Source organism: Perna viridis, chromosome 5, assembly GCF_037379345.1.
Source record: "Perna viridis isolate PV_CMFRI_1.1 ecotype Kerala chromosome 5, ASM3737934v1, whole genome shotgun sequence".
Classification (NCBI taxonomy): Eukaryota; Metazoa; Mollusca; class Bivalvia; order Mytilida; family Mytilidae; genus Perna; species Perna viridis.
The window spans coordinates 41,548,303-41,575,215 of NC_142449.1; the positions used below are offsets into that span (position 1 = coordinate 41,548,303).

Sequence of the window (26,913 nt, forward strand, 5' to 3'; positions counted from 1 at the left end):
CTACAATTTTCACAAGAATCAAAAACTCCAGTGCTTACAGTGCTTTGGTTGTCTTTTGGTTTGTTCAAAGTCTGGTTTCTGGACTATAGCTTGGCCAAGCTGTCTTGGAATAAAAGGAACTTAAGGTAAATAGGTGAAGGCTTAATGAATTTAAAAGACATTTGTTGAATTTTTTTGGGCAGTTGATAAAAGGTGATATGTACTTAATGAAATAGATATTATTTTCCTGTTTTCCCTATAATTCATTCAGCCTGCAAGGAATTTGATGAAATTTATACAATAAGGGTAACAACAAAATTACAGAACCAGTGATGGCTATAGGTATCAGAAATACATCTTTTGATTTTGTTGTAAATAGATCAAATATCACTAGAAAAAGGAACAGGTATGGTGAAATGCAACAAATGCATCATATAACCTCCAAAAAAAGTAAATACATAAAGAAATCACAAAAAGGTCTTCAACAAGTGTAAACACACCTCAAGGTCACATGCAAAATTAATTTTTGAAGAAACCAGTTTTTGAACATACCAACTTAGTGGTCTGGGGGACTGACATAAAGTGTCTTTATGTGAATAAAATAGTGTAAATGCTACAAAGACACATTTAGGCATGAAAACTATCAAAAATCATTTATGCCACCTGACAACAAACAAAAGCAAGTCCAGGGATAAAACACAGGCTCAACCAAGGAGGTTGTCTTATATTTTATGGAATTTTTCATTGAAAAAAGATAATGAATGAAATTCATTTTCACAGGACAGATATGAATTAATGCCAATTTTTTTGTTGTATGAAAAACATAATCATCATTGATATATGCCATAACGACAAAATCTTCATTGAAATTGTATCCATCTTTCTTTAAACAAGATAATATCTTGGTGTACATACAATGTGCCAGCAGTTTAAATATTGTGGAAGTAAATCTTATGCTAATAAACATAATCTAAATACACTGTAGATACAATATGCACACCAATTTGCTCTTTTATCTTATTCTTACAAATGCTGAACATTTATTTTCCTACCAGTATGACCTTAATTCTTTTCTTATGTCGAAAATAGTAAAAGAAGTACATAACAATCATCTTGTAAAAGAAGAGGAGTGTATACTCACTAGGTTTCATTCTGGTTCTTTCTAGTATGTTGTTCTTATTAACTTCTCTATTTGGTTCTAATCTAAATTCTTGTACCATTCGGAACACTAAGTTTTCGGTTGTCTCGGGTTTTATCAGTAATGTAAATATAAACAAATCCACTTTCCTAATGATCCAGGAAGAGGGAAGAAAACCAAAAGAACAATGGCGATTTACTTAGGAATAGTCTTATTTTGTTTGCACTTAGTGTCAGGAAGAAACCCTGGATTGAAAACAAGAATAACACAAGCCGGTTTAACGTATGGTAAGTTAACTTAAATTTAAAAGGACAAACACAAAATGACAAATTCCGAAATGTTTGATGATTTGTTAATAGAAGGTTTTATAACGATGACAAATTTGAGGGTGCCATTTGTTAACAAATCATATTATGTCTTCCCCTTCTTTGGTGGGTAGACATATTGTTTTTGGCCTGTCCGTCTGTCAGTCTTAAAGTTTGTCAGCGCAACTCCTCTGAAACTACTGAACCAAATTTTACGAAACTTGGTATGTTGTAAGAACATCTTATGTAGTTGTGCATATTACCAGGAAATTTTTTATCGCTGACTTCATGTAGGAGTTCTACCCCTTTTAACCTTTGAAATTTGCTTACTTTGACTACTTATGTATTTTCAGAGGACTTGCGCTGACAGTCTTTGTGACGGACAGACGGTCAAAATTTCTTTTAAGTGATGGGCCATTTTCTGTAAAAAGGGGCAAATGGCCCCATTTCCCCTGCCTTCCAAACGTTATCCCTTTTAGCTCTTGATTGACTTGAATATACCAGTATACCACATTTATGTACATTTTATGGGCACCTTGGTATGAATGTTTTTTGGTATATCCTGCACATAACAAATGTGGGGATTTTTGATCTGTCAAAAAACATGGCCACTGTTTCTAAAAATAGAACATAGGGGTCAGACAGTAGTTTTTTTGCATATATCTCCAAAACTAAGGTTTAACCAAATTCTTTCAAACCTGAAATGATCCTTTTTATTAGGACTACAAAAGTCTTCATGGATAAAAGTTGTCAGATGACTCCTTGTAAGAGTTATTGCCCTTGAAAGGGGAACAATGACTTTTCTTTAACAGTTTTCAGTCAATATCTTGAAAACTATGATACATGTAGATTAAAAGAAACTTTCAACTGTTGAAATGGTCCTTATGATAAGTCCTTTCAAAGCTTTCTTAAGTCAAAATTGTTGGACAACTTCTTGTTAAATTTATTGCCTTTGAAAGACAAAATTCAACCAGGTAAGCGATTCAGGCTCCTGGGAGCCTCTTGTTTAATTTTTTTTTCAGTTTTTTTTTTAAATGTAAATGTTTATTGATGTATTTATTTACTCTGTTATCGTACATTAAACTTGTCCTGTGATGACCGTGTGAGGGTTTCCTCGTCATATATGTACATTGAAGACCCATGGGTGGCCTTGAGCTGAGTTATTTCATCCTGGTGGGGTTACATTCTCTCTTTGACATATTTACCATATCCATTCTCATTATATTTAGTCCCATTATCTTTTAAGTGACTTACACGTACATGTGCACAGAATACAGAAGCCAACCTGAGCAATTGTGGTCATGATGTCAATTCCTGGTTGGACCTGAACAGATGTGAATTTTGTAGAGGGATTACATGTACTGATTCTTGTACATGATTCACTGATATTGGGAAATAATGAGTAAAGCTTAGGGTTTGATGTTGGGTATATGTTGTGTAAGTCTCGTTGTGTGACCCTATTTTTTCACGAGAATGGGTCCTAGTCTTCCGTTCAAAAGCATGGAGATTAATTTTGTCATTTAGAGGGCGTTGAGTTAAGTGTTAAGGGCAAATATCTTTTTGAAATACTGATAAAAAATGACAAATATTTATTTCTACATGATAAAGGTATGAAGAAAAAAACATAAAATAAAAGATTTTGTATTTTTATACATCAATTTGAGTACCTGGAAGTAAACAATAAAATGCAGATTGGTTTTCGTTTTCAATACGTTCTACTTTGGAAATTCTGGTAAAGAAAATGAAACCAGAACGAGACTTACATACCCTATTGTCAATTTGGTAAAATGATTCATGAGGTGGGGTAGTGTAGCAGTGACTTTTCTTCAAGATAGTAGATTTACATGTACAGTAAATACAACACTTAATGAGCTACACTAGTGGAGTACACCTTCATCTTATAAGTACATTTGTACTTGCACCAGTTTACAGTGATAGGGGTCCCACCATCCATGGCTTATACTGTTGTGCATTTCATTGAGTGCATGGTTCTCTATGTTACAGACACTCAATTCAATTCTTTATTTCACATGTACCTTAAACTAATACAGTTCATTGGTATAAACAGTACAAACAATAAACACCAAAAACTAGATTACATGTACTTGCTAATTAGACATAGGGTCAAAATATACTTAAGTTGTGTAATATCAGTTATAATCCCAACTAGATGCAGGTGGTTAAACAGACTGTACTATAAAATTTAAACAGGATTTTGAAACCTTATATGGCAGGACAATTTATTTATACATTTGTGTATTATAAATAATAAATCATGTCTATATCCAGGTCAAGGGTCACATATATCTAACAGAATAGGGTTCGTGCAGGTAGTCTCATCACATGACCCAGGCCAGTGAATTCCTAACTCCAATTCAAAAGAATAGGAAGTGGTTGTTTCAGAATCAAAAGTATGATATTATCAAAGGAAACCCCTGTAAACTATAATAATAAAAATATTATAATTTCTACACTATATTAAATTTGGTAACATAAACACAAAATAAAAAAAATCTGATAATCATACATTGTATCTACCAGTATGTACACATTGGTATGGCAAGCCAAAGTGGACAAAATCAATATTTTGTAATATTAGAAAATGAATTTTTAATATTACAAAATCATTTTTAAATATTAGAAAAGATTTTTTAATATTAGAAATTCAATTTGTAAAATATTCAAAATTCATTTTCTAATATTGCACATTTCTGATTTAGTAATATTATAAAATATCACACATTTTGTAATATTACAAATAGATTTTGGAATATTAGAAAATGAATTTATAATATTAGAAAAGCACTTTGCAATATTGCAAAATCAGTCACATTTTTTAATATTACAAAATGATTTTCTAATTAAAAAAAATCGTAATTGAATACAACAAATCCATTTTCTAATATTAGAAAATCAATTTCTAATATTAAAAAAGGATTTTTAATATTAGAAATTCAATTGAATTTTTAATATTAAAAAAGGATTTTTTATTATGAAAAAGTGTTTTGTGATATAACAAATCTAATTTGTAATATTAGAAAATGAATTTGTAATATTAAAAAAACATTTTTTTAATATTGGAAAATGCTCATTTTTGTCCTCTTTGGCTTTCCATACATTGGTCTTTGGTTTTAATTGCTTTCAACAGTAGATATTTCTGATCAAATATGAATTGAGAACAGCTCATTACAAAATTTGGTCTATGAGGTGATAAATGAAAATTTTGATCCAATCAGAAACTGTGTTACTTCTGAAATTAAATTATACAATTATTTTGTCTACCTCTACTTATATCAGTCTTTATATAAAAATCAGACAAGGCGTGAATTCATACATGTCAAAAACCCACCAAATTCACTTATTATTTCTAATTTAGAACCAGTTTTAGTTTGGCATTCCGTTGCTGCACCTTCAAGATAAAAAATATATTGAATGTATATGATACAGTGTATTGTGTTTGTTTCCTAGTTGCAATATTTTCATTCATTAACGACCAGAAGAACAAAATAAGGGATTTGCAGGGTTTTTTGCAGGATTTTGAAAGCTTTAGTCACTTTCGCATGAGAAAATGAGGGCCATTTTAATGGTATACTTTCTAAAGTAGTATTAGCATCTGACATGAGATATTTTAGTTTCATCTGTTATTTACAGCACTGGGTAAAGACATTAAATAAAATTTAAATGTACATTGTATATGAATAAAGCACTTTTTTCACTGTTATGCACACATGTTTTCCAGACAATCCAAATAGCAAATATACCTGAGATTTAATTTTATAAAAATTCATCCAGCCTTTAAGAATCATCAAAAATAGAAATCCTTTTAAGTTTGTAAAGAAATCTCTTTTTGTACAATAATGCTTTCAACTACTGGTTCATATATCTATTCATGTACTAGTATTCATTTTTCAGCTGACCAAGTTGCCATTGACCAACTTGCACAGAAGGCCAAAGGACTAAGGCTGCCAGATCAGAGTGGGAGGTCTGGTAAAGTTACTTATGAAATATCCAAGTAAGTGTTTCTTTAACCCTTCTACCATGACATAGATTGCACAGGTGTTGCATTTTATGTGGCAAAACCTTTAACAGAAAACACATTTTGTTTACATAACACACATTTTCATCTGATTTTATATCAGAGGAATTCAAAAGCACTGTCCTATAGAATAAATTATCTGATTTTAATTCAAAATTTTGACTGTTTTCATAAAAATGTGTATGATCCAATTTCATTCCAGTATTTTTAGTAAATATCATGAAATTCTTCTGTTTATGTTGCTATTAATGTTCATGAGAAAAAACAGTTTTATTTTTAAACTTGTGAGAAAACCTTACATAAATGACAGTTTTCTGAAACTTCCATTACCATCACTTAGGAGTAGCAAAATTATGCCTGCAAAAGTTGAGATTATTGTGAGTTCTTTCTCTTGAAAAGCATTAAAGGAGATACATGTATGTATACTAAGTACAATTTAAAAGTAAATATTATTGTCAGTTTTTTGTGTGACGTCTTTTAATCTCCTTATTGTCAGTTTTTTTGTATTAAGTCTTAATTTCCTTATCCTCAGTTTTTTGTGTGACATCTTAATCCCCTTATTGTCAGTTTTTTGTGTGACGTCTTAATCTCCTTATTGTCAGTTTTTTGTGTGAAGTCTTAATCTCCTTATCGTCTGTTTTTTGTGTGACGTCTTAATCTCCTTATTGTCAGTTTTTAGGGGTAATCTTTTTTATTCTTTTTAAGCCGATATTGAAAGTTATTAATAATTTTCCATGTAATGTTTTCAGTATTGCCATACAAAGTTTCAACAAGCCTTCCAGCAGTATAACAGTTACTGGTAATGGATTAAATTGGAAAGCAGATGGTCTGGGCCTTTCAATTCATGGTGATTTCCACTATAAACTTCATACATTGTAAGTAAAATCTGATGAAAAGTGAATATCCTTGAACCTGATGGTTGTGGTCAGTAACTTACAGAACCATAAACTTCCTCCATTGCATGTACTTGTACTTATAGTAATGTGTCAAGAAACAGAAAATGTGTTGAGCATGTTTCATATAACACACTTATCAGTCAAAATCTTCCTATCATTAATATTTTGTTACCAATAAACAGTGAATAAAAAGTGTAGTGATTTTAACTAAGTAAAATTGGAAGGAAAATTCAAATTGATAAAAAGTATAGTTTTGGAAAATTTTATTTTCATCAAGGAAATTATTTTCTTATGGTGAAATTGGTTTTATTTGAGTATAACTACAGTGTAGGATAAATACGCAGTTAAAATATTTTTAATGTAAATGCAAATTAATTTTTGGACAGGTTTGAAAATTTTGAAAAAAAGGTTAAATGGAACAAAATTGATAAATGTGTGTGAAGTTATATACTATACAACTATCAATTACAGTTTCCACTTCAGAAATCAGAACTAGTAAAGATTGATATTTAGTTTCATCATATTAAGGTAAAAACAGTTCTGAATATGTTAAACACAAATGTATGATTAAATTTTGATTTTACATCTTGTAATCTTTGAAAGTTTGTTCATGTTACAATTTCCACTAGAATCAAAAACCTCCAGTGTTAACAACCCCTTGATTTTCTGTGGCCTTAGGACTATGTCATATTCACCACTGATTTGATACTAAAGAGGTAGACCTAGGATAAGAGATACAACTCATACAAATCATTGGAACGTTTGTATTCAGCATTTTGCATCAGTCTCATGTAAGCATCAAAGTAACCTGGATTGATTTCATTCTGTTTCAAATGAAAGCTTTATAAGCTTTGCTGAAATTAATATGTTGCAAACATATCACTGATTTCAAGAGTTATGTCCCTTATCGTAGGTCTACCTTAAAGACTTAAATATATGTTGCGCTAGTATCATAATGTTGATTTGATTTTATGCTCTCTCATGCAGTTAATTTGTTTTAGCACTTGTGACTCAAAACCTAGTGCTAAGGCAAAAAAAGATAATAGGTCTGTTTTCTGCTACCCTACCTACCCTATTTTTTTTGTGCCTTCCCATTTTATGGCCACTTGGCACCAGCACCTTTTAAAGTGTAGATTGTTTCCCCATTAACTCAATGTAAAATATTTTTTGGAAAATAAAGGAATTTCCCCACCAGAGTGACCAGTGTGTTAGCTAGTCCTAGTCACTTTAGTCATTTTGACTAATCAATTTGGCCCAAATTTCAGAATATAAAATTAGTCACTTTTTATATCATTTTTAATAAATTTAGCTTAAGTGACTGGCAAAACCACTCCCTAACATATACCAACCCTATTTTTTCTTGCTGGTAGCAGGAATCAAAACTGTTATTTGTTTTGGCTTAAATCACATACTGGGTGCTTTGAGCAAGTGCAGATTTACTTCACAAGAATGAGATACTAAGGTGGTGTTTAGAAAATACTGCCAATAGTTGTGATTAAAAAGCTGTCCTTGGATAAGAAAAACATTTAAATGTGTATGCCCATGATTAGATATAACCAACTATATATTATTCACTTTAGTTGGAGAGAATTTTTTAAGTCTTGGTGATGATGTAATGTTGTAATATGTTATGTTATGAACACTTGTATGATATAATCTACATGTATTTTACAGTATTCCTGTATCAGATGGAGGTAGTATAGATGTTTCTGTTAGTGGAGTAACCTTCAGTGTTGGCATCTCTTTAGGTATTTATATATGTTCAGAAATGTTCTTCAAGTCTTCAACAGTCAACCAATGAACAATTGAACTCCTACAGGTCACCACATGGTCTTCAATGGTGGACAAAACCAATACCATAAAGCAAGTTGTAATAGGCCCCACAATAAATGAAGTAAAACTATTAGTAAAAGACTAACATTGACCTTATAGAAAAAATGAAAAACAAATAACAATGAACATAAAACAAATGATGTCATCCACTTGATTACAAGTTCCTGGATTAGGACAGGATTATATAGTATGTGGCGGGGTTAAACATGTTTGTGAGCACTCAACCCTCTCTTTAACCTGAGACATTGGTGAGAAAATACAACAATAAGACAAACTTAAAAAATCTGTTGCATTTGCAATTAACTCTTGAGGTCAATACATAATGCAAACACTTTAAAAAATAGGACCAAAGACAACAGGCTGTATCTACCTCGAAAGTACATTTCCAGTTAAATCAGTAATTGATTTTTATATACAAGTAACCATTTTTACCCCACTGCATTATACCCCATTTTTTCATATTCTGTAGAAAAAAAACATGAAATGACAATATAGTCTGAATATTTCACCACTTTGACAGTAGTGATGGAAAATTTCACCACTATGACAGTAGTGATGCTTCTTTCTGTTGTTCAGGATTTATTTTAGACATGGTTTGAACCATGATATTACAATCAAAATATATCATTGTAAAAAATTTGGACAATCACATTAATTTTTTTCTCACTAATGAGACAAGAATATTCCTATTTTTAGCTGTGAGATATTTCATTATCTCACCCACAGGTTGAGAAAGAACACATGCACTTACCCCTAAAAAAATGATACAATTAACCAATATGTATTTAAAAATTCTTTTAAAATATTAATTGTATAGAGAATTACTGGTGATTATTTCTTGCAGTTTGTGTTTTGAAGTGACCTATGTTTTGCACCTGGTTGTGACATATCACTGGCCACATTGATACTTTATAATCACCTGTTAAATGTAGGTCAATATAATTCAAACATTAAATCTGAAAACAAACTCATAGTGAGAAAAAAAAAATAAAATGCCAGCTTTTCTCATACAAGATTGGGAATTACACCCTTGTGTAAGATACAATAATGCTCTAACTAGGTGGAGCCTCATTGGAGAACAAGTCTTGCCCTCAGGTGTCTGAAATTTCCATATCTTGCACTCATAGAGGTGTTAGATTATTAATGTCGCTTTTTTCATGTCGTTTTTAATGATCATTGATGAGGGAGGGTGTTTTACTTAAAAGTTTTACTGTCGGCCCAAAAGTTGCATTGTTCATATAGGTAATGAGTGTGGTACTTTTTATACCCCCCACAAACAAATTTTGGGGGGTATATAGGTTTTATTTATTTCAGTTGTCGCACCTTTTAAAGGAACTACACAGGGCATGAGAAACAAAGAATTTATTTGTAGTTTGCCTTGTACAGCACCTTTAGTAGAAATCTTTATCCATAAATCATATTTTACTTAAACCTTCAATATTTTCATAAAAAAACAGGTGTTGATGGAACTGGTCGGCCAAAAATGGCCTCCAATGGCTGCAGCTGTAATATTGGGGATGTTAGTGTACACTTCCATGGAGGAACTGCATGGATCTATAATCTCTTTAAAGGATATGTTGGAGATATGCTTAAGAAACAGCTGAATGGCCAGGTAGTGAAGTAGCCATGATTTTTGATGTGTGACATATGAATAATAAAATTATTATTAGGGCTTCGCCATGAAAATTGTTCACATTTAAACTGTTCATCCTACTACATGTATTCATATTCATTAGTCTATATACTTTGAAAGTACTTTTATTCGTGGATACAGATTTTCATGGATTAAGTTCATGGATTCTTGAATTAGTGGTTTTGAGGTGTTCAGTTAACACATCAATAGGAATCTCCTGTTCGTTGGGAATAAAATTTTGTGATTTGACCTACCCAGGGAAACCATGAAAATCGGTACCCCACGAACAATAGTACTTTCACAGTATGTGGTGCTATGACTCAAAAATACTTCTAGAGATTTTGAAAATATTTCAGGTAATTTATTATTGTGAAAGGAAGTCCTCTTTTATTGTTACTTTATTTTGGGTAATTTTATTTTTCTGAGTTGATGGACTTTAAACACTAAAAAAAAACAGTGACAGGCATGCCATGTGCTTCATTGCAGCTGTATTTTCAGCATGTTGAAGTATGATAGCTCCAATCTAATACATCTTTCTTGAACAATAAAATGTTTAAGCTAGGTGCTCTGTAACAGAAATAGAGACAATTTTCCTTTGTATTTCAGCTGTGTAAGTTGCTAGAGAATTCAATTAATGATGGTGGAAGTAAAGCTTTGGCTAAACTAAAAGGTAAAGTATACGTTTGTTATGCACCAACCATTTTATACTGGGGGATGGGGTGTTAGGGGTGGGCTCATTTTGAAAAGTAAACTATTCCAAATTTGAGTGAGAAACGATTTTTACTTAGACATGGACAGAAGTAAAATATGATTCAATATTTCTCCCATAACTTAACCATGTTAACAATGTAGATTTTTAATTTAAAATTTTTAAATCCTGCTGCTGCTGAATAAAAAACGTCAGTTTGTTTGCACTTGTGCAAACAAAAATAACTAACTCAACATAAAATCCCAGCCCCCCCCCTAGAGGGAAATGTTCTGTGCCTTAAAGTATTAGGATGATGTGAACTTCCTTATCTGTCTGTAGTGATTTATCATGCATGGTAATGGGCAATGCTGTATCTTAAGAGGTAAAGGTACTTTAATGGGAATATGACTATAGGTTTTGCTTAAAAGGAATGGAGCAATTTGTACTCAAATAACATTTGACTGTATTTTTGTATCACTGATATCTCAACCAGGGTTGGGGCTGATTACTTTCAAATGTAATCAATTACATCATGATTACATGGGGTAAAGAATTCAGTCTATTGCATCATGATTACTCATAATTCAAATGTAATTGATACCATTTGATTACTTTTGTCAATGTAATCATGATTACATCCTGATTTTATATGATTACTTAAGATATTTCTTTGTAGAACAATTTTTGGGGTAATGTAATCAAAATTTTTACAGTATTTTCCACCCAGAAATCAATTACTTGAAATTATAAAATTTGATGATTGCTCATTACATGTGATTACTTATTAAAAATGTAATCCATTATAGCTGATTATATTATTGATTACAATTACCACAAAAAAATAAGAGGGAATGGTGTTAAATGAAGAAATTGTATTTTGAATGGGAAATTTACACATCCAGACATTGTATGACATCACATAACTCAAGAAATTTAGCTTCTACTGCACAGGAAAAAAATGTCTTCCAGAACCAAGAAGTTTAAGGATTTTAAATGGTTATTTTGAGACTATTTATATTCTATTGAAATTCAGAACAACTAATTAGTAAAAGAACAAGCACGTACAAAAAATGCTTAATTGAACTATTAAAAAAAATTAAATGCTGCCTGTCAATAATGTTTAGGTATATACCAAGAGGAATATTTTTATCAAAATTAAAGATTTTTTTATGGATCTTTTTTTTGCAGAATGCTTCTAGTAAATATGACCACTGTTTATGTCGCCATGAGTAGATTTGATGCAGTCATAGAAAGGCTGTAACTTTTTTTAAATTGATGATTTTCTCATCCTTTTTAATTTTTTTCCAGTGACAGTTGACATTGCTAAGGTATTCACCTTGGATTACAGATTCATTGGCTCACCTTCATTCAACCCACAGCACTTTTTAGAGACTTATCATAAGGTATGTTAGTATTACACCAGAACATTTGCCTTACTTGTTATTATTAGTCTCTGGTTTTCTGGTCTTCAGACATTTCATTGACTAAGGCACAACACAACAACAACAACAGTCCAATCCTAGGTAAATGAAATTTGAAAGTTCTTGGACAGAAATTGATATTTCCGGATCTTAGACCCTTATAAGTATCTGTTTGTTGTTTGTTGACTTATATGAAACCCTGATTATTTAAACTGATCAGACTATCCCCAGTAGTCTACCACATAGCTTTAGCTCTATCATTGCTCCAAATTTTAATTATGTCCTATCATTGCTACAAATTTTAATTATGTCCTATCATTGCTACAAATAAAATTTTGGCCTTCAGTAATAAATTTGCTGTAAGAAAATTTCGTTTTTGCAAAATGTCAAGAAGCATGGAATGTGTTAAGCATGTTCTGTATAACACACTTATCAGTCAAAAAAATGTGAAGGAGGTAAAATGAACCAATTTGTAAATGTGTGGATACCCTTTAACTATTTATACCTGTTAGTCCTCCCACATTAAGGAAGACTCCAACAAAATCTATAAAAAATTCAGAATCTCCCACATAAATATGTAAGATTTGTGGTAGATTTTTGGTTTAAAATTTTTACATAAAAAAATTTTTATTTAGTAAAAATATCCCTCACGAGACATTGTCAGTAGAGAGAATCTCCCACATGAACTGTTCCCAATGTCCAGGTTTGCATATCTCTGAAATCAGTACTAAAGATTAACATTCAGTTCATTACATTTAACATTCCTAAATTATATGGGAAATGCAAATGTATGATTACAGTTTTATTTAACATTGTGTTATCTTTGAGATTGAATGTATTGTACTATTTTCAAAAGAATCCAAAACCTCCAGTGCTAACAGCATTTTGATTTATTTTTTCAGTTGAATTTTAAGTTTCTACAGGTAATGCCCCAATTGTTTTATGTTGCAAAATGAACTGTTTTTGACCCATGGGTAGCTGATAGATTCTTTAGGTGCAAAATTGTGTCCAGTTGGTTCTTGGTGTAATGTTTACATTATTATTATTTATCATTTAAGTTATTTAATTATTGTGTACAATAGAAGTGACTTTCGATAGTTCTAATTAAAGATAAATCTACTTAAATATTCCATTCAGTTACTGCATGCAGGATCTTACAACACTCAATCATACTTTAATTCTGTTTAGATGACCTTAACATGATCCTCTGATTTCTACTTTTCACTATTTTGATAGCTGGTATCTGATTGGCTGATCAGAAGAGAAAGTAGAATGATTGTATGTTATTAGGTCTTGATGGAACAATAAGTTGATCTAATTTTCATCAAGTTGGCTTTAATACCTGAAAAGAGTATTTGCCAAAAAAAATTCAGCAAATTTAAGACATTTTATATAAGATTCACTGTTAATACACCAGTGGCCCTTTTCACAAAAAATCGTAAGAGTAAAATTAGTCGTAAGTTATGACGTCACTATACTTTTATTTACTATGACATCATAACTTACAACTAATTTTACACTTACGATTTTTGTGAAAAGGACCACTCCATGTTATTATGTAAAAGTTGCATGTCCATTTTTTGTTCCCAGTTTCCAGATTATAACCTGAGAACAGTTCATGGATTTTTTTGAAAACTTTTCACAGTTGTTAAGTACTATGACTTTAAATACAGGTCAGGTTCAATTTTCATCAAAATCGAAAGTGCAGTTTTCAATTTAGGCCATTTTAAACATTTTGCCATCCCCATTTTTCACTATTTAAAAAAATAATATATTTTAGGGAGAAGTATTTTGGACAGGCAGTACTACAGAAGCACCATTTGATGCTCCCAGCATGCCACAGATAGGTAGCACCAACAAAATGTTCTATATCTCAATGTCTGACTATGTATTCAATTCCATGGCATATGTTGGGCAGACACATGGCATGCTGCAGTACAATCTCACAGGCAAAGATGTAAGTTGATGATTTTTTTTAAACCATAACAAAATTCATGGTTAATGCTTCATTCACAATATTTTAGGAATTGTATTTTTTACCTAAGTAATTACAGATGGTTTTTTTTAATGAATATTTGCTATTGTCCCTATTAGAAAAGATTCAAGGTTCTATGGTTATATATAGAGTATAAGTAACAGTTTAAATTGGAATCAATCCATTGTTGAAACTTTTTGATTAAGCCATAAATCTTTTAATTCTTTGCACATGTTACCCCAAAATTTCTACAAATTTCTTTCATAAGCTTCATCTGATAAAAGTATTGGAAAATATTTAATTATGAATCAAGTTCTTGCAATTTTGTTGTTGTACATTGTTTTTGTTAACAGTTTGAATGCACATAGCTCAATGTTTTTTTTGTAATATTCAACAGTTGCCTGCCAAAGACAGATCTTTCCTTAATACTACATGTACAGAGTCACCTTGTCTAGGATCTGTTATTCCTCAGGTACGTAATCATGGTAATAATTGTTTTGTTAAATAATAACCGAAAGATAAGTAAATGTTTGTTCTTTTTAACATAATTATAATTGATATTTTACTCTAAGTATAATCCATGCAATTTGATCAAAATTATTGTACAATGGATAATTTTTGCTGGGTGCTTTCTTTTTGTGCACTTTAGTAGTTTGTCTGAAAACCCCAAAATAAATATTTAGTGAACCACTAAGCACACACAAAATTAGAAAAGCCAAAATCTATTGTATACCTCTATGCATCATAATCTTTGAGTTTTACTACATCAAACAGTACTTTTATTGATTTTTCAAGATTCTCTTAACCCTTGTCGTGCTGAATCATTCTGAAAAAATGTCTAGATTTAATATTTTGTAAACTTATGCAAATTATGCAAATTAGTTGCACAATGGTACTGTTGCTGATTGCTATATGAAAATAAAGATGGGTGAATACAAGGTTGTTTAGATGGGGTGAGGAGATGGTGTGAGGGTGGATGGGCCTACGCAGTGAAATGGGTCTGTCACTCGAAAATTCTCATTTTTTGCTCACCTGGCCCAAGGCCATGTGAGCTGTTGCCATCACTTGGCGTCTGTCGTCGTCATCTATCGTTGTTAACATTTTTTCAAAAATCTTCTCCTCTGAAGCCACTTGACCAGTTGGAACCAAACTTAGTATGAATGTCCTTGGGGTATCCTGCATAGAACTGATGTAGGGATTTTTGTTCCGTCGAAAAACATGGCCGTCATTACTAAAAATAGAACATAGGAGTCAGGCAGTAGTTTTTCATATATTTCCAAAACTGTTAGGTTTTGCTAAATTTTGACATGGATAAAAGTGTTCAGTATGATGAGATCTATCAGCAGTAAAATTTTCATTTTAATCCATTAAGTCATGTTGGAGTTATTGCCCTTTTTCAATGTTTTTTGCTATTTTTAATGTTATTTCTTTCCAAAAATCTTCTCCTCTGACACTACTTTACTAATTGAAGGAGAATTTAATATGAATGTTCCTTGGGGTATACTGCATAGAACTGATATGGGGATTTTTGATCTGTCGAAAAACATGACTACCGTTATTAAAAATAGAACATAGGGGTCAGACAGTAGTTTTTCACATATATCTCCAAAACCATTGGGTTTAGCTAAATTCTTTCGATAACTGAAATGATCTTTATTTTTAGGACTACAAAAGTCTACAGGCATAAAAGTTGTCGGACGATTTCTTATAAGAGTTATTGCCCTTGAAATAGGAAAAATGATGGGTTTTTTTTTTACCGTTTTCAGTTAATATCTTGAAAATTATTTCAGTAACTGAAATGATCTTTATTTTTAGGACTACAAAAGTCTTCAGGCATAAAAGTTGTCGGACGATTTCTTATAAGAGTTATTGCCCTTGAAATAGGAAAAATGATGGGTTTTTTTTTACCGTTTTCAGCCAATATCTCGAAAACTATGATAGATAGAAACTTTCAGTTGCTGAAATGATCCTTATGATAAGTCCTACCAAAATCTTCTTGAATCAAAATTGTTGGACAACTACTTGTTAAATTTATTGCCTTGAAAGACAGAAATCAACCAGGTGAGTGATATAGGCTCCTGGAAGCCTCTTGTCCATTTCTGGCCAATTTTTGCTTCATGTGGGGTTCAACAAGAGCAAAACAGGAACCAAAGCACATTCATCCCGTAGCTTGTACACTGTGAAGGCCACTGAAGCCAAATAAGTTTCATTATAATCAGGAGTTGGAGGTCAGGAGTATTTCTGAAAGGTCACTTAGATTCCAGACAAAATAAAGCACTATAGATCAATTCTGCTCTGACGAAGGGCCAGAAAATGAACTCTACAGTCTAAAAAATCTCTCTTTTTTGGGGGGCAGCGGAAACTCATGACCTCTTTTTTCAGCTTTCCAGTCATTATTTTTTTAAAAACTGTAAATCAGATAGTCTCATTTTAAAGCACAGTCATGCTGCTTGTTCTTCTTGTCATTCGCCATTACACTTGAATGCCAGTCTCCTCAACAAATCTGGCCGTCTTCTGTAGATCTTTCTCAGGTCCATACAGTTTCTCTGTAATGGGGGTTGGTTTATCCTATATCTTCTGTCTCTGTGCCTGGTGTAACTTACACGTCTGCAGAATGTGTTCTGTATTCTGCTATGCTTCTCCACTGGGACACATAGATGATGGTATGACCTTCAAAACTCTATACAGATGTTGGTTGAGTCTGTTGTATCCTGTCCTGAGCCTGAAGATTGTGGTTTGCTCAAATCTTTGTAGTTGATGATAGCTATCTTGCTTCTGAGGGGTATTGTGCAGACACTTGATGATGGTCTTCATCTCTGTGTAGCAAACAGGATTTTCATCTTGCTGTTGTTGAGTGCCTTACTTTGCTAGCTTATCTGCTTTTTCATTTCCGTTGATTCCACAATGTGAAGGTATCCACTGTATGGCAGTTTTAAGGCTCTTGATGGAAGAAATAGATCTTTCAAGTTGTGGTAGTTTGTTGTTGGTCAGTGCTTGTATTGCGAAGAGGGCATCTGTTAGGAATACTACTTGCATATTTTCTACGTTTTTCCTTGATGTAATTTGCCGCATGGATGAGTGCTTCTTCTTCAGCCTTGTAGTTGGAGCAATGTAATCCAGTTGGTATTGCCACTGACTGTTGTTCTCCATTTGAGTATTTTATGTAGATACCGACCCCTCCTTTTGTTGTCGCTGATGGATACTCTTCTTCCAGCATGTTCATTGTTGTGGTCTTTCTGACGATGTTTGATTGTTCATCTTTGGCACTGAGTAATGGAGCTGTTGTCTGAATGGTTACATTGTCCTCCTTCTCTGCACATAGATTGTCATTCATTTTTAAAACTATAGGTTTGACATGCTTGGGTAGATGTTCTTGGTGTGTTTGACATGCTTCGATAGATGTTCTTGGTGTTTTCTTTGCAATGCTCTTGTTTCTAGAGTGAAGCTGGATCTTTTGAGTCTGCCTGAGGATAGTTGTTTTAGTCTCTCATTCATTGGGTAGTTTGGTAAGAAATGATATTTGGTGGCCTGTATTATATCTTTACATTCTCTTCTCTTACTTAATGATGGTATGTTTGTAATTGCCTCCATACTAGCAATAGGTGTTGATTTCATAGCACCTGTGATGATGTGGAGTGCCTGATTCTGGACTTTATCTCAAGTCTGATGGGGAGACTTAGTTGCTGTCATCCAAGCACTAGAGCCATATTCTAGATGTGGGCATATATTTCCTTTGTAGACAGATTTCAAAACTTTCTCATTAGCACCCCAGTTTGTACCAGCAAGTTTTCTCATGATGTTTAGTTTTCGATTGGCTTTGGCTTCTGCTGTCATTATATGCTGTTTCCATATGGAAAGAAATTGAGCTGTCCTAAACTAAGATTAACACTGCCAGAACTAATAAAGCAGAAACAGGTCCAATCTTGGTGCAGCATGACAAGGATTAATTTAATACTTTCATACTTATAGTCATTTGTTCTAAATCTGATTAACTTTATTTTTAAAAAAAATTGTTAAAACTTCATTGACATATACCTAACAATAGAGTGGGTTTTCTGTATAAAACTTGAATTACTACCAAGTTAATTGTTTTGTACTACACAGATGGCAAAGAAGTATCCCAACAAGCAGGTTGCTATGGAAATGAAAAGTGAATTCTCCCCACACATGACAATATCCAATGGTAAAGTGATGGTAGAATGTGGAGGAATGATCAACATGTATACACAGAAGGAGAGAATATACCTTCTGTCACTTAATGCTGTAAGGTTTCATTTAACAATTGCTTTTGTTTTTATTTTTTATATGACTGCCAGGGTATTTGATCAAGTTATGTAATTGTCCTAAAGTTGGTTATTGTTGCATTACTTAGTCAAAAACTAATAACAATCCTTACAATTTAATAAATAATTGACTATAGTCCAAACTTAGATTTGATCCTTGATCCGAATGTTGTTTTGTTTTGGGTTACTTGAATTTGCAGATTGTGGACCATTTGATGTTAATGACATCACAGTACCACATTAGTTCATACATTTGTGGCCCAAAGATAACCAACCAACCAGAAGGGTTATTACAAATTAAATTAAATTATTGTTAACTTACTACAAGATAATTTATAATTTTATCCTTTTGGAAGGAAGTCAGTTTCCCAAAATAACAATTAAATTAAAAAAAAAGACATTTTTATGCCCCTAGCCAATAATTTATGATAATATTAAGTTTTAATTCTTTCTGTTTGTAATAAAGTGTGTATTTTCTATCAATAGTTTAATGAAACACTATCACGCTTGTCTCTATATATTTATACTATTTTGTTTTTGTTTTTAGTCAATGAAAACTTCAGTGGAACTTAGTGTGAAGAATGAGAAAATCTATGCTGCCATTGATGAAATGAAGTAATACTGTCTATACTAATATATTTATTTTGCATCTACCATCTCAATATTCTTGCGGTAGCATGCTCATTTAATCATACTAAAAGTTTAATGTCAGTATTCACTGCTTCTCTACTAAGCAAAAAGTAGAAAAAGTAACAACTGGTTAACAAGCAGTCCAAATAATGTTTCCAGTCATGATGACATTCCCACAATGTGTACCTGCAAACTGTTGCTTATGTGAGCTAGCACTATGAAATTTGACTCAGTGTTTGAAAAATACAAAGTAGGGTCTGTTCCAAGAGATCAAATGTTCTCATCCTGAAATATATGAAATATCTGCCAAAATGATGCGAAACTACATGTAATTTGTACATCTAACAATTGATCAATCAATCAATCACAGTACAACAGTTACCGGTATATCAATTTTGTGGTGAACAAAAAGATGTGAAAGATTTACAGTAAAAAACATACAAGTAAAAGTACATTGTATTTCAATTTATATAGAATCAGGTTTTTTTTAATAAGATTTCTTATTAAATTAATTAATTTCTTCTGCACAAATGCTATTTTTAAACAAAAATAGAAAAAATTGTTGATACTTTCCTTTTATTAGGCTTTAAATTGTATCATAATGTGTACACAGGGTACATTCATTTTTAATAATTCTTTAAAATTTGTTTCTGTTTTTAGACTGAAGATGCATGTAGTCAAATCTAATGTTGGACAGCTGAATGTAAGTTTTGATTTATCTGTGGATGAAGGCTGTATTTTGTGAAATTGTTTGGACAGATTTTCCTTTTTTTCCATGTAACATATAAATGTTTGTTTCTCATTCTTCCACTCAATCACCCATTAGAGCTACATAGGAAAATATGAACACCTCTGCTCTGTAGGAGAAGGATATACTGTTTTACCTGTGTCTGTCATTCCATAAAAAAATTTTCAGAACAAAATTTTCAGCTTCTGTAAATCACAGGCTGTTGATATTTTATACAAAGCTTCATTCCAATATACTGAATTGTTGAATGCATCTTGTACTCTTATGACATTTACTTCCTGTTTGTCAAAAAAACTTGAATTTTTTTTTATACAGTGGTTATATATAAAATTTTCATCACATTTCTCTCTGCTTCTATTGATCACAGGTTGCTGATATATTGTACTAAGCCTCCTATATAATAGTGATGTTTTATATTGGGATGCGTTTTCATAGTCATATGACATCTACTTCCTGTTTGCTGAAAAAAAAATGAATTTCTTTATATCTTGATGGAAACAGAGGTATCACTAGTTAGCAGTTGCTCCCAGATTTCTTGTTTCAAGTGATTTTTTGTGAATGTATTGAATTAGAAAAATGTCTATGTGTATTGAATATAACAAGAATGGATTTGGTGAGTATGTCCAATGAGATAAAAACTGTCTATGTGTATTGGATATAACAAGAATGGATTTGGTGAGTATGTCCACTGAGATAAAAACTGTCTATGTGTGATATAACAAGAATGGATTTGGTGAGTATGTCCACTGAGATAAAAACTGTCTATGTGTATTGGATATAACAAGAATGGATTTGGTGAGTATGTCCACTGAGATAAAAAATGTCTGTGTACTGAATATAGGGTATGTAAGTCTCATTCTAGTTTCATTTTCTTTACCGGAATTTCCTATGTAGAACGTATTGAAAACTGGAGACCGATCTGTATTTGATTGTTTATTTCCGGGTACTCAAAACACTGTATAACAATGCAAAATCTTCTAGTTTATGTATTTTCTTACTTCATTTATCATATAGAAATAGTTATTTGTCATTTTCATTGGTATTTTTTACACAGAAAGTTTTTTGCCCTCAACACTGAACTCAACACTCTCTAAATGAAAAATCTCTATGCTTTTGAATGGTAGACTCGGACCCATTCTCGTGAAATCACAGGGTCACATGACGAGACTTACACACCCTATTACAAGAATGGATTTGGTGAGTATATCCACTGAGATGAAAAATGTCTATGTGTACTGAATATTACAAGAATGGATATGGTGAGTATATCCACTAAGATGAAAAATGTCTGTGTATTGAATATTACAAGAATGGATATGGTGAGTATATCCACTGAGATGAAAAATGTCAGCTGAAGGCCACCTGTGATCATTGAAGCCTTTATGTGATAACATGTATTCAATGATATATTGGTGATACATATATAAATGGATTTTTAAGGTAATTTGCTTTTTTCATCGTAGGATGGGATGTTGAATTTTATTGCCAACACAGCTATTATCAGTTTTGTGAAGCCAAATCTCAACAGTAAGTCACATTTCCATTCAATATTTCTATATTAAATATTTCAAAACTAACATGTTGATCTCTTCAAAATTAAATGATGAGAGGCATTATTGCATGTATGCAGTTAACCTATGTTTGGATATTCATAGAAGGATTTTAAAAAAAGTTGTTTTTATGCATGCATTTCCAGTCTTTGCAAAGTTCTGACAGACAACAGTGGAGAAGTGTGTAATTGTTAATAAATCTGTCGGACTGGGCCAGCATTTAAATACGAGTCAAAGTTTCAGAACAGCACTGCATATATGTACTGAATTAAATTTTGCTGAATTTAAATACACAACCAGCGACTGCATGTTTTTATTTATACTTTCTATGAAATCAGTAAAAACAATTATTCTTAAATATTGTGTGCATTTTTAATTGCTGATATTAATATATGACAAATGGAAGTTAAAATGCATCTAGTGACACGTTCAACCAACCAACTTTTTAAGAAATACTTTTAACATTTTTTTCATCCTGCAAGGACAAAAAATTGAGTAGTCATTTTCCTTAAAAAAAAAAAATGAGAATATTAGCAGTATTAACAAGTAAATAATTTTTTAAGAGAAAAAAATGCAATAATTATTGCCTAAATTGTACAGCTTTACAACATACTTAATGAAATGGCACATTTCATATTCAATGTACTCACAACAAAGTTAAAATCTTTTTATACTATTAGAGCTTGGAGCGAAGGGAATCCCTCTGCCAGTCACAGATCAAATACAATTTGTCAACACCATCATCACCCTGGACAAGGTAACTGTTTACATTGTCTGTGGTTAATAAAAATATTGACTGTCACAGTCATTGAAGTAACATCACTGTCTGCCGTTAATAAAAATATTGACTGTCACACTCATTGAAGTAATACACTTTTCAGTTAGAGTACCTGCCATTTGGTAGAGGTCAGAAAAAAGGCTAACAGAGGGACTTTAAGTAGGCCTGTATGCCAATGCAGCTGTTCAGGAGGATTTTTATTAGGTTCTTTAGTCAAGTACTCTTTAGGTTTGGCTGAAAACCAACAACAAGCTTACAATGACTACTTACGGAATCCCATAACTGTTAAACAGATAACCTCAGATAATTTTGCTTCACTCCATCTTTTCCACCTGTGGTATGCATATCCACATTTCTTTGTTGTTAAGAAGTCTCCCCACTACCATAGTCACATGACATCACCATGCATTCAAATAAGTTAGATAGATTTTTAAAAAATTCAGTCCATTGAGCATGTTGTTTATGAACAGGTTTCTTCATTTTCATCTTTATCACTTTGATATATTTGATTTCATCCCTTTTGAATGGGCATCATATCAGAATTGTTTTTAGTTAAGTATAGGGTTTGTAAGTTTCGTTCTAGTTTCATTTTCCTTTTGGAATTCCCAATGTAGAATGTATTGAAATCCAAAGACTGGTGTGCATTTTATGGTTTACTCTTGGGATCTTGAAAGGCTGCATTACATTGCAAAATTTTTATTTTATGCTTTACTTAACATTTGTATCATATTGAACTAGATATTTGTCATTTGTTATCGGTATTTTTACACGAAAAAACATTATGTTTTTAATACGAAACTCAACACTATGATAATGATGGGTATTAACACAAAAATGCATGGAGGTTGAATGACACGAGAATCCATTCTCATGAAACCATGGAGTCACATGATGAGACTTACACACCCAATTGTCTGGCCAAAAGTATGTTTAGTCAGTGCATTTTATTCCATTTATTTTGTCATCTTATCTGTTGTAGGAAACACTCATGATTGGAACAGACTTGAAGTACCAGTAATCAGATTGTCTTGGACCTATACTACAGATGAACAGATGGCTTTTGAGGGTGTCAAGCTCTTTTTTATATATAGAATTCATTATAGTTTCATTTTTGGGCCAAAGGATTTATCTTTTTTAACTGTGATATTGTTGATGTTATTTTTGACAATAATAAATTATATCTTGTGTTTACAAAGAAAGAGGACTGTATTTGGTTCAAAAATATATATATATATTTTAGTCTGTATTTTAGTCACAGTAAGCAAAGTTATTTTGCTTAGTAAGTTTTTATTTTGTAGATATGTGTTGTTCATTCCTCTGTCTTTCCTGGGTTGTTGTGATTATTTTCAGTAGGAAGCTATCACATCATAAAATTATGTACAAATCTACCTTGATATGTACAGTAACATGTATTATATGACTTCAACAGTGATAAAAGTGTCTGGCAGGCTACTTTTCCACTTAATGCTGTCCTTTTGAATTGTAGAGCAATTATTTGACAGTATTAGTTTGTCAGAGTTCATTGCGTCTTCACTTTCTCTAATTTATAGATTGTTCTTATTTCTAGCCTGATAATATTTACAGAGCATAATTTTTAACATTGGTTTTTTATACTTTACCTTCATATAAGGATTAAATTTTTATAGCAAAATTATATATTTTTAAATTTGTATATTTCTAACCCGAGATGAAGTTTCTTATCATTTCCTTCATTTCTCATCAATTCATCGTTGCCTCTCTGTATCTTGTTCCTTTTTTACGTTCTTTGATCTTTATTATATTCTTCACAATGCCTTTTTTCTATTTCTCTTTTTCTGCCTTTTTCCTTTTGCCCTATTTTTTATCTTTTTATGTAAATAAAACCTACATCTACATGTATTATATGAGTTATTTTCATGGTATTTTGTTGTTTTTAATGCAGTGTTCAACTTATCCCAAATTCTGATTGTTTAAAATCAAGATTGAATTGTTCCTGTTTTTTTTTTTTTTTTCATTACTTTGCACCAGACATTCGTAAGTCACATGTATTTTAGGACCAATACAATAAGACCATTATTGCAGAGTCTTGAAGATGATATTCTGTTTTTTTTTTAATCCAGTGAACAACAGTAGTTTCAAAATAAGTACCTGAATAAATACATGTAGTAAATGAATAAGTACCTGTAGTAAAATGTAACTGATATTACCACAGTGTATTTTTTTAACTCAGTTGTTGACTAAAAATATTACTTGTTTGTTGTTTTTTTTAGAATTTTTATCTTTGATTTTATTATATTTTTGATAACTTATATCAGAATCTTGTTATTCACAACTTAAAGTTAAATCAGTGTGCTGCATAATATAATTACACTGTGCATGGCTAAGAATTGACTATTGTGAAAGTATTATTGTTTGTGGGTATTTTCATGATTTTCTTGGTTTCATGGATTTCGTATACCACAAAATTTGGTTGCCAGCAAAAAGGAAATTTCCAATGCATTTTTTCTAAGATGGAATTGTCAAATACATGAATTAAAAAATGAACTAACATCTTTTTCCTAAACCACAAAAGTTGGTACCCTTGAATAAAAGTATTTTCACGTAATTTTTTTTCCTCCAAATATTGGAAATGGTGTATAACCATATAAGTGAATTCCTTCTAAGATTTTTTTATCAGATTTAAATGTTATTTTGTATTGTTGAACCATTTGTTTTTGAAGATTTTATATTTTGATAATTTTTTTCTGTATGTTATTGGAGTATTACACTCCTTGAGATATTTAGGTTTCCTGCACACATGATACCCAAACGCACGATAATTGAACGCTTCTATCGTTTGCATAAACAAATGCTTCTATCATGCATTCAAACGAATGCTCCCATTTTGCGTTTAAATGGAAGATAAACGAACACTCCTAGCGTGCATTTAAACGTATGATAGAGGAATGATGAAAATAATTTTAAAAAATAATGAAGAACGAAAAAATAGAAAATAAAATTATATAAATCAATAATAGCAACAAAAAAAATAACAGTTGAATCAAGGAAACAATCAAAGTAAAATAAATCAACGAATGCTTCCATCATGCGTTTAAACAAATGCTGCGTTTAAATTAACACTCCTAACGTGTGCTTAAACGTACGCTTCTATCGTGCATTTAAACAAACGCTTTTATCATGCATTTAAATGAATGCTTCTATTGTGCATTTATCAAGCGTTTAAACGAATGCAAAACTATGTGTAAATGCACAATAAATGATTCACAAACGCTAAAATGGGAAACGTGACCGCCTCAAGGAGTGTACATAAAACCAAAATATTTATCTTTTAATTCAACTGTATACATGTACTGGTTCATGCATATACATTGTTGGCTTTTTTTTGGTCAAATATTTTAATCTTCCACATCATTACTATTATTATTATTTTAACTTTTAATGCTTAATAATATTTAAATGTGTTGTAATAAAAGTGTTAAAATATACATTACAGTAATAAAAATGGTTTTCTTTTCATATAAGGTTTGTAAGTATCATTCTAGTTTCATTTTCCTTACTGGAATTTCCATGTAGAATGTATTGAAATCCGAAGACCGATCCACATTATTCTTCTCTTCTGGAGTATTGAAAAGCTGCTTAACAATGAATAATCTTCTGTTTATTGCTTTTCATTTCAATTTTATCATGTAGAAATAGATATTTGTCATTTTTTTATCGATGTTTTAACACCAGAAGATGTTTTGCTTTAAAAACAAAACTCAATGCTCATTAAATGAAAAAAATTCCATGCATTTGAATGTTTGATTGGGACCCATTCTCAAGAAACCTAGAAGTCACTTGACGAGACTTACATACCTTATGTAGATGTAGTGAAATGTTTATTAATTCATTGAACAACGAAATTTGTATGTTTTCCCCCTTAAAAATGTTCCTTTTATGATCTTATACTATTACAAGTTTTGCAGGGTAATATTGTTATCAGTGGACCAATTCATAAATTGTATGGTATTCTGGGATTGTTATTGTTCATGACATTTCTGATTGGTCAGTATGTATTTTAGGAGTACTCTGTGACAGGGCACCACTTTCACTAGGATGGAAGTTAAATTTCTGAATTGGTCTATTTGTATTGTTTTAATTTCATATTTGAGGTAGCCTGAGGGTTAAATAATTTTTGGTTACTAAAACAGCTTTATCATAAATCAAAAAAAGCTTTACAACTAGTCATTTTCCTATGAATAAAATTTCAGCTTTGAGGCCAACTAAAAATAATTTCTTGATTTTCAGACTCTATCTATGCTAAGAATTCTGCTTTCTTATGCATTTTATTGTCATGTCAATAAATTAAAAAAGAAACAGTTTCTTTGTCATATTTTCTTTCTATGAAGGACATAAAAACTATTCTTTTCACTTATTGTGGCAAAAAAGTAAAAGAAATTATGCCCCTTTTTTCATGTATTTTGCCTAAGAACTAAAGAATTAGCTGTATAATCCTGTAATGATTACAAAAACTGGTAAGGGGAAATAATTTAGATACAAAGTAGAGTTTTTCAGGTAAATTTCTAAATTCTTGTGATTGATTTCATTTGTTTAAAACATATAAATATATAAGTATGTTTAATACATATAAATATATAAGTAAGCTTTAACTGATTTTCACAATATTTTTATATCAACATTTTACAATAGAAATGACTATTCAACAAGCACAAGGTTTTTGAATTTTAATCTATATAGCACACAATAATAAGATGTTAAATGGACATTTTTATTGTGGATTTCAAACACTCGTTTTTATCATTTACTTGCTCTCCATAGTTAACAAAAAGGTATGCATTTACAATATATGCCCTCAGTCTACCCCAATACTGAAAGTTTTTTTTTAAAGATCTTTAATTTTCTTTGTTTTAAAGTTTGTAAATATTTTAACTTTATATGGTTTGTTTATTTCAAATTTTAATAAAATTTTTTTCTGAATGTCTTCTCATGTGATTTTGATTACTAGTTGGAGAAAATGTCAACCTTTTTGGAACCAAAAGTG

General features: G+C 31.4%; 1 protein-coding gene across 1 annotated transcript; it reads left to right on the top strand.

Annotated features, from left to right (window-relative positions):
* The first annotated feature begins 1,209 nt into the window (after positions 1-1,209).
* Positions 1,210-25,393, top strand: LOC148617753 (bactericidal permeability-increasing protein-like). Its single transcript, XM_088585293.1, has 15 exons — positions 1,210-1,404; positions 5,335-5,434; positions 6,208-6,333; positions 8,029-8,102; positions 9,645-9,799; positions 10,427-10,490; positions 11,817-11,911; positions 13,710-13,886; positions 14,302-14,376; positions 18,009-18,167; positions 18,735-18,802; positions 19,478-19,520; positions 21,029-21,092; positions 21,796-21,872; positions 22,873-25,393. Exons 1-15 carry the CDS (start codon positions 1,305-1,307, stop codon positions 22,909-22,911), a joined length of 1,416 nt encoding a protein of 471 aa, XP_088441419.1. The 5' UTR covers positions 1,210-1,304; the 3' UTR covers positions 22,912-25,393.
* The last annotated feature ends 1,520 nt before the right edge of the window (positions 25,394-26,913 follow it).

What these genes read in the sequence shown, in the direction of transcription:
- LOC148617753 (XM_088585293.1), top strand. Translation starts at nt 1,305, where the DNA reads ATGGCGATTTACTTAGGAATAGTCTTATTTTGTTTGCACTTAGTGTCA. An exon ending in ACAAGCCGGTTTAACGTATG is followed by an intron (nt 1,405 to 5,334) that starts GTAAGTTAACTT and finishes TTCATTTTTCAG; the next exon opens with CTGACCAAGTTGCCATTGAC. An exon ending in GCTGCCATTGATGAAATGAA is followed by an intron (nt 18,803 to 19,477) that starts GTAATACTGTCT and finishes TTCTGTTTTTAG; the next exon opens with ACTGAAGATGCATGTAGTCA.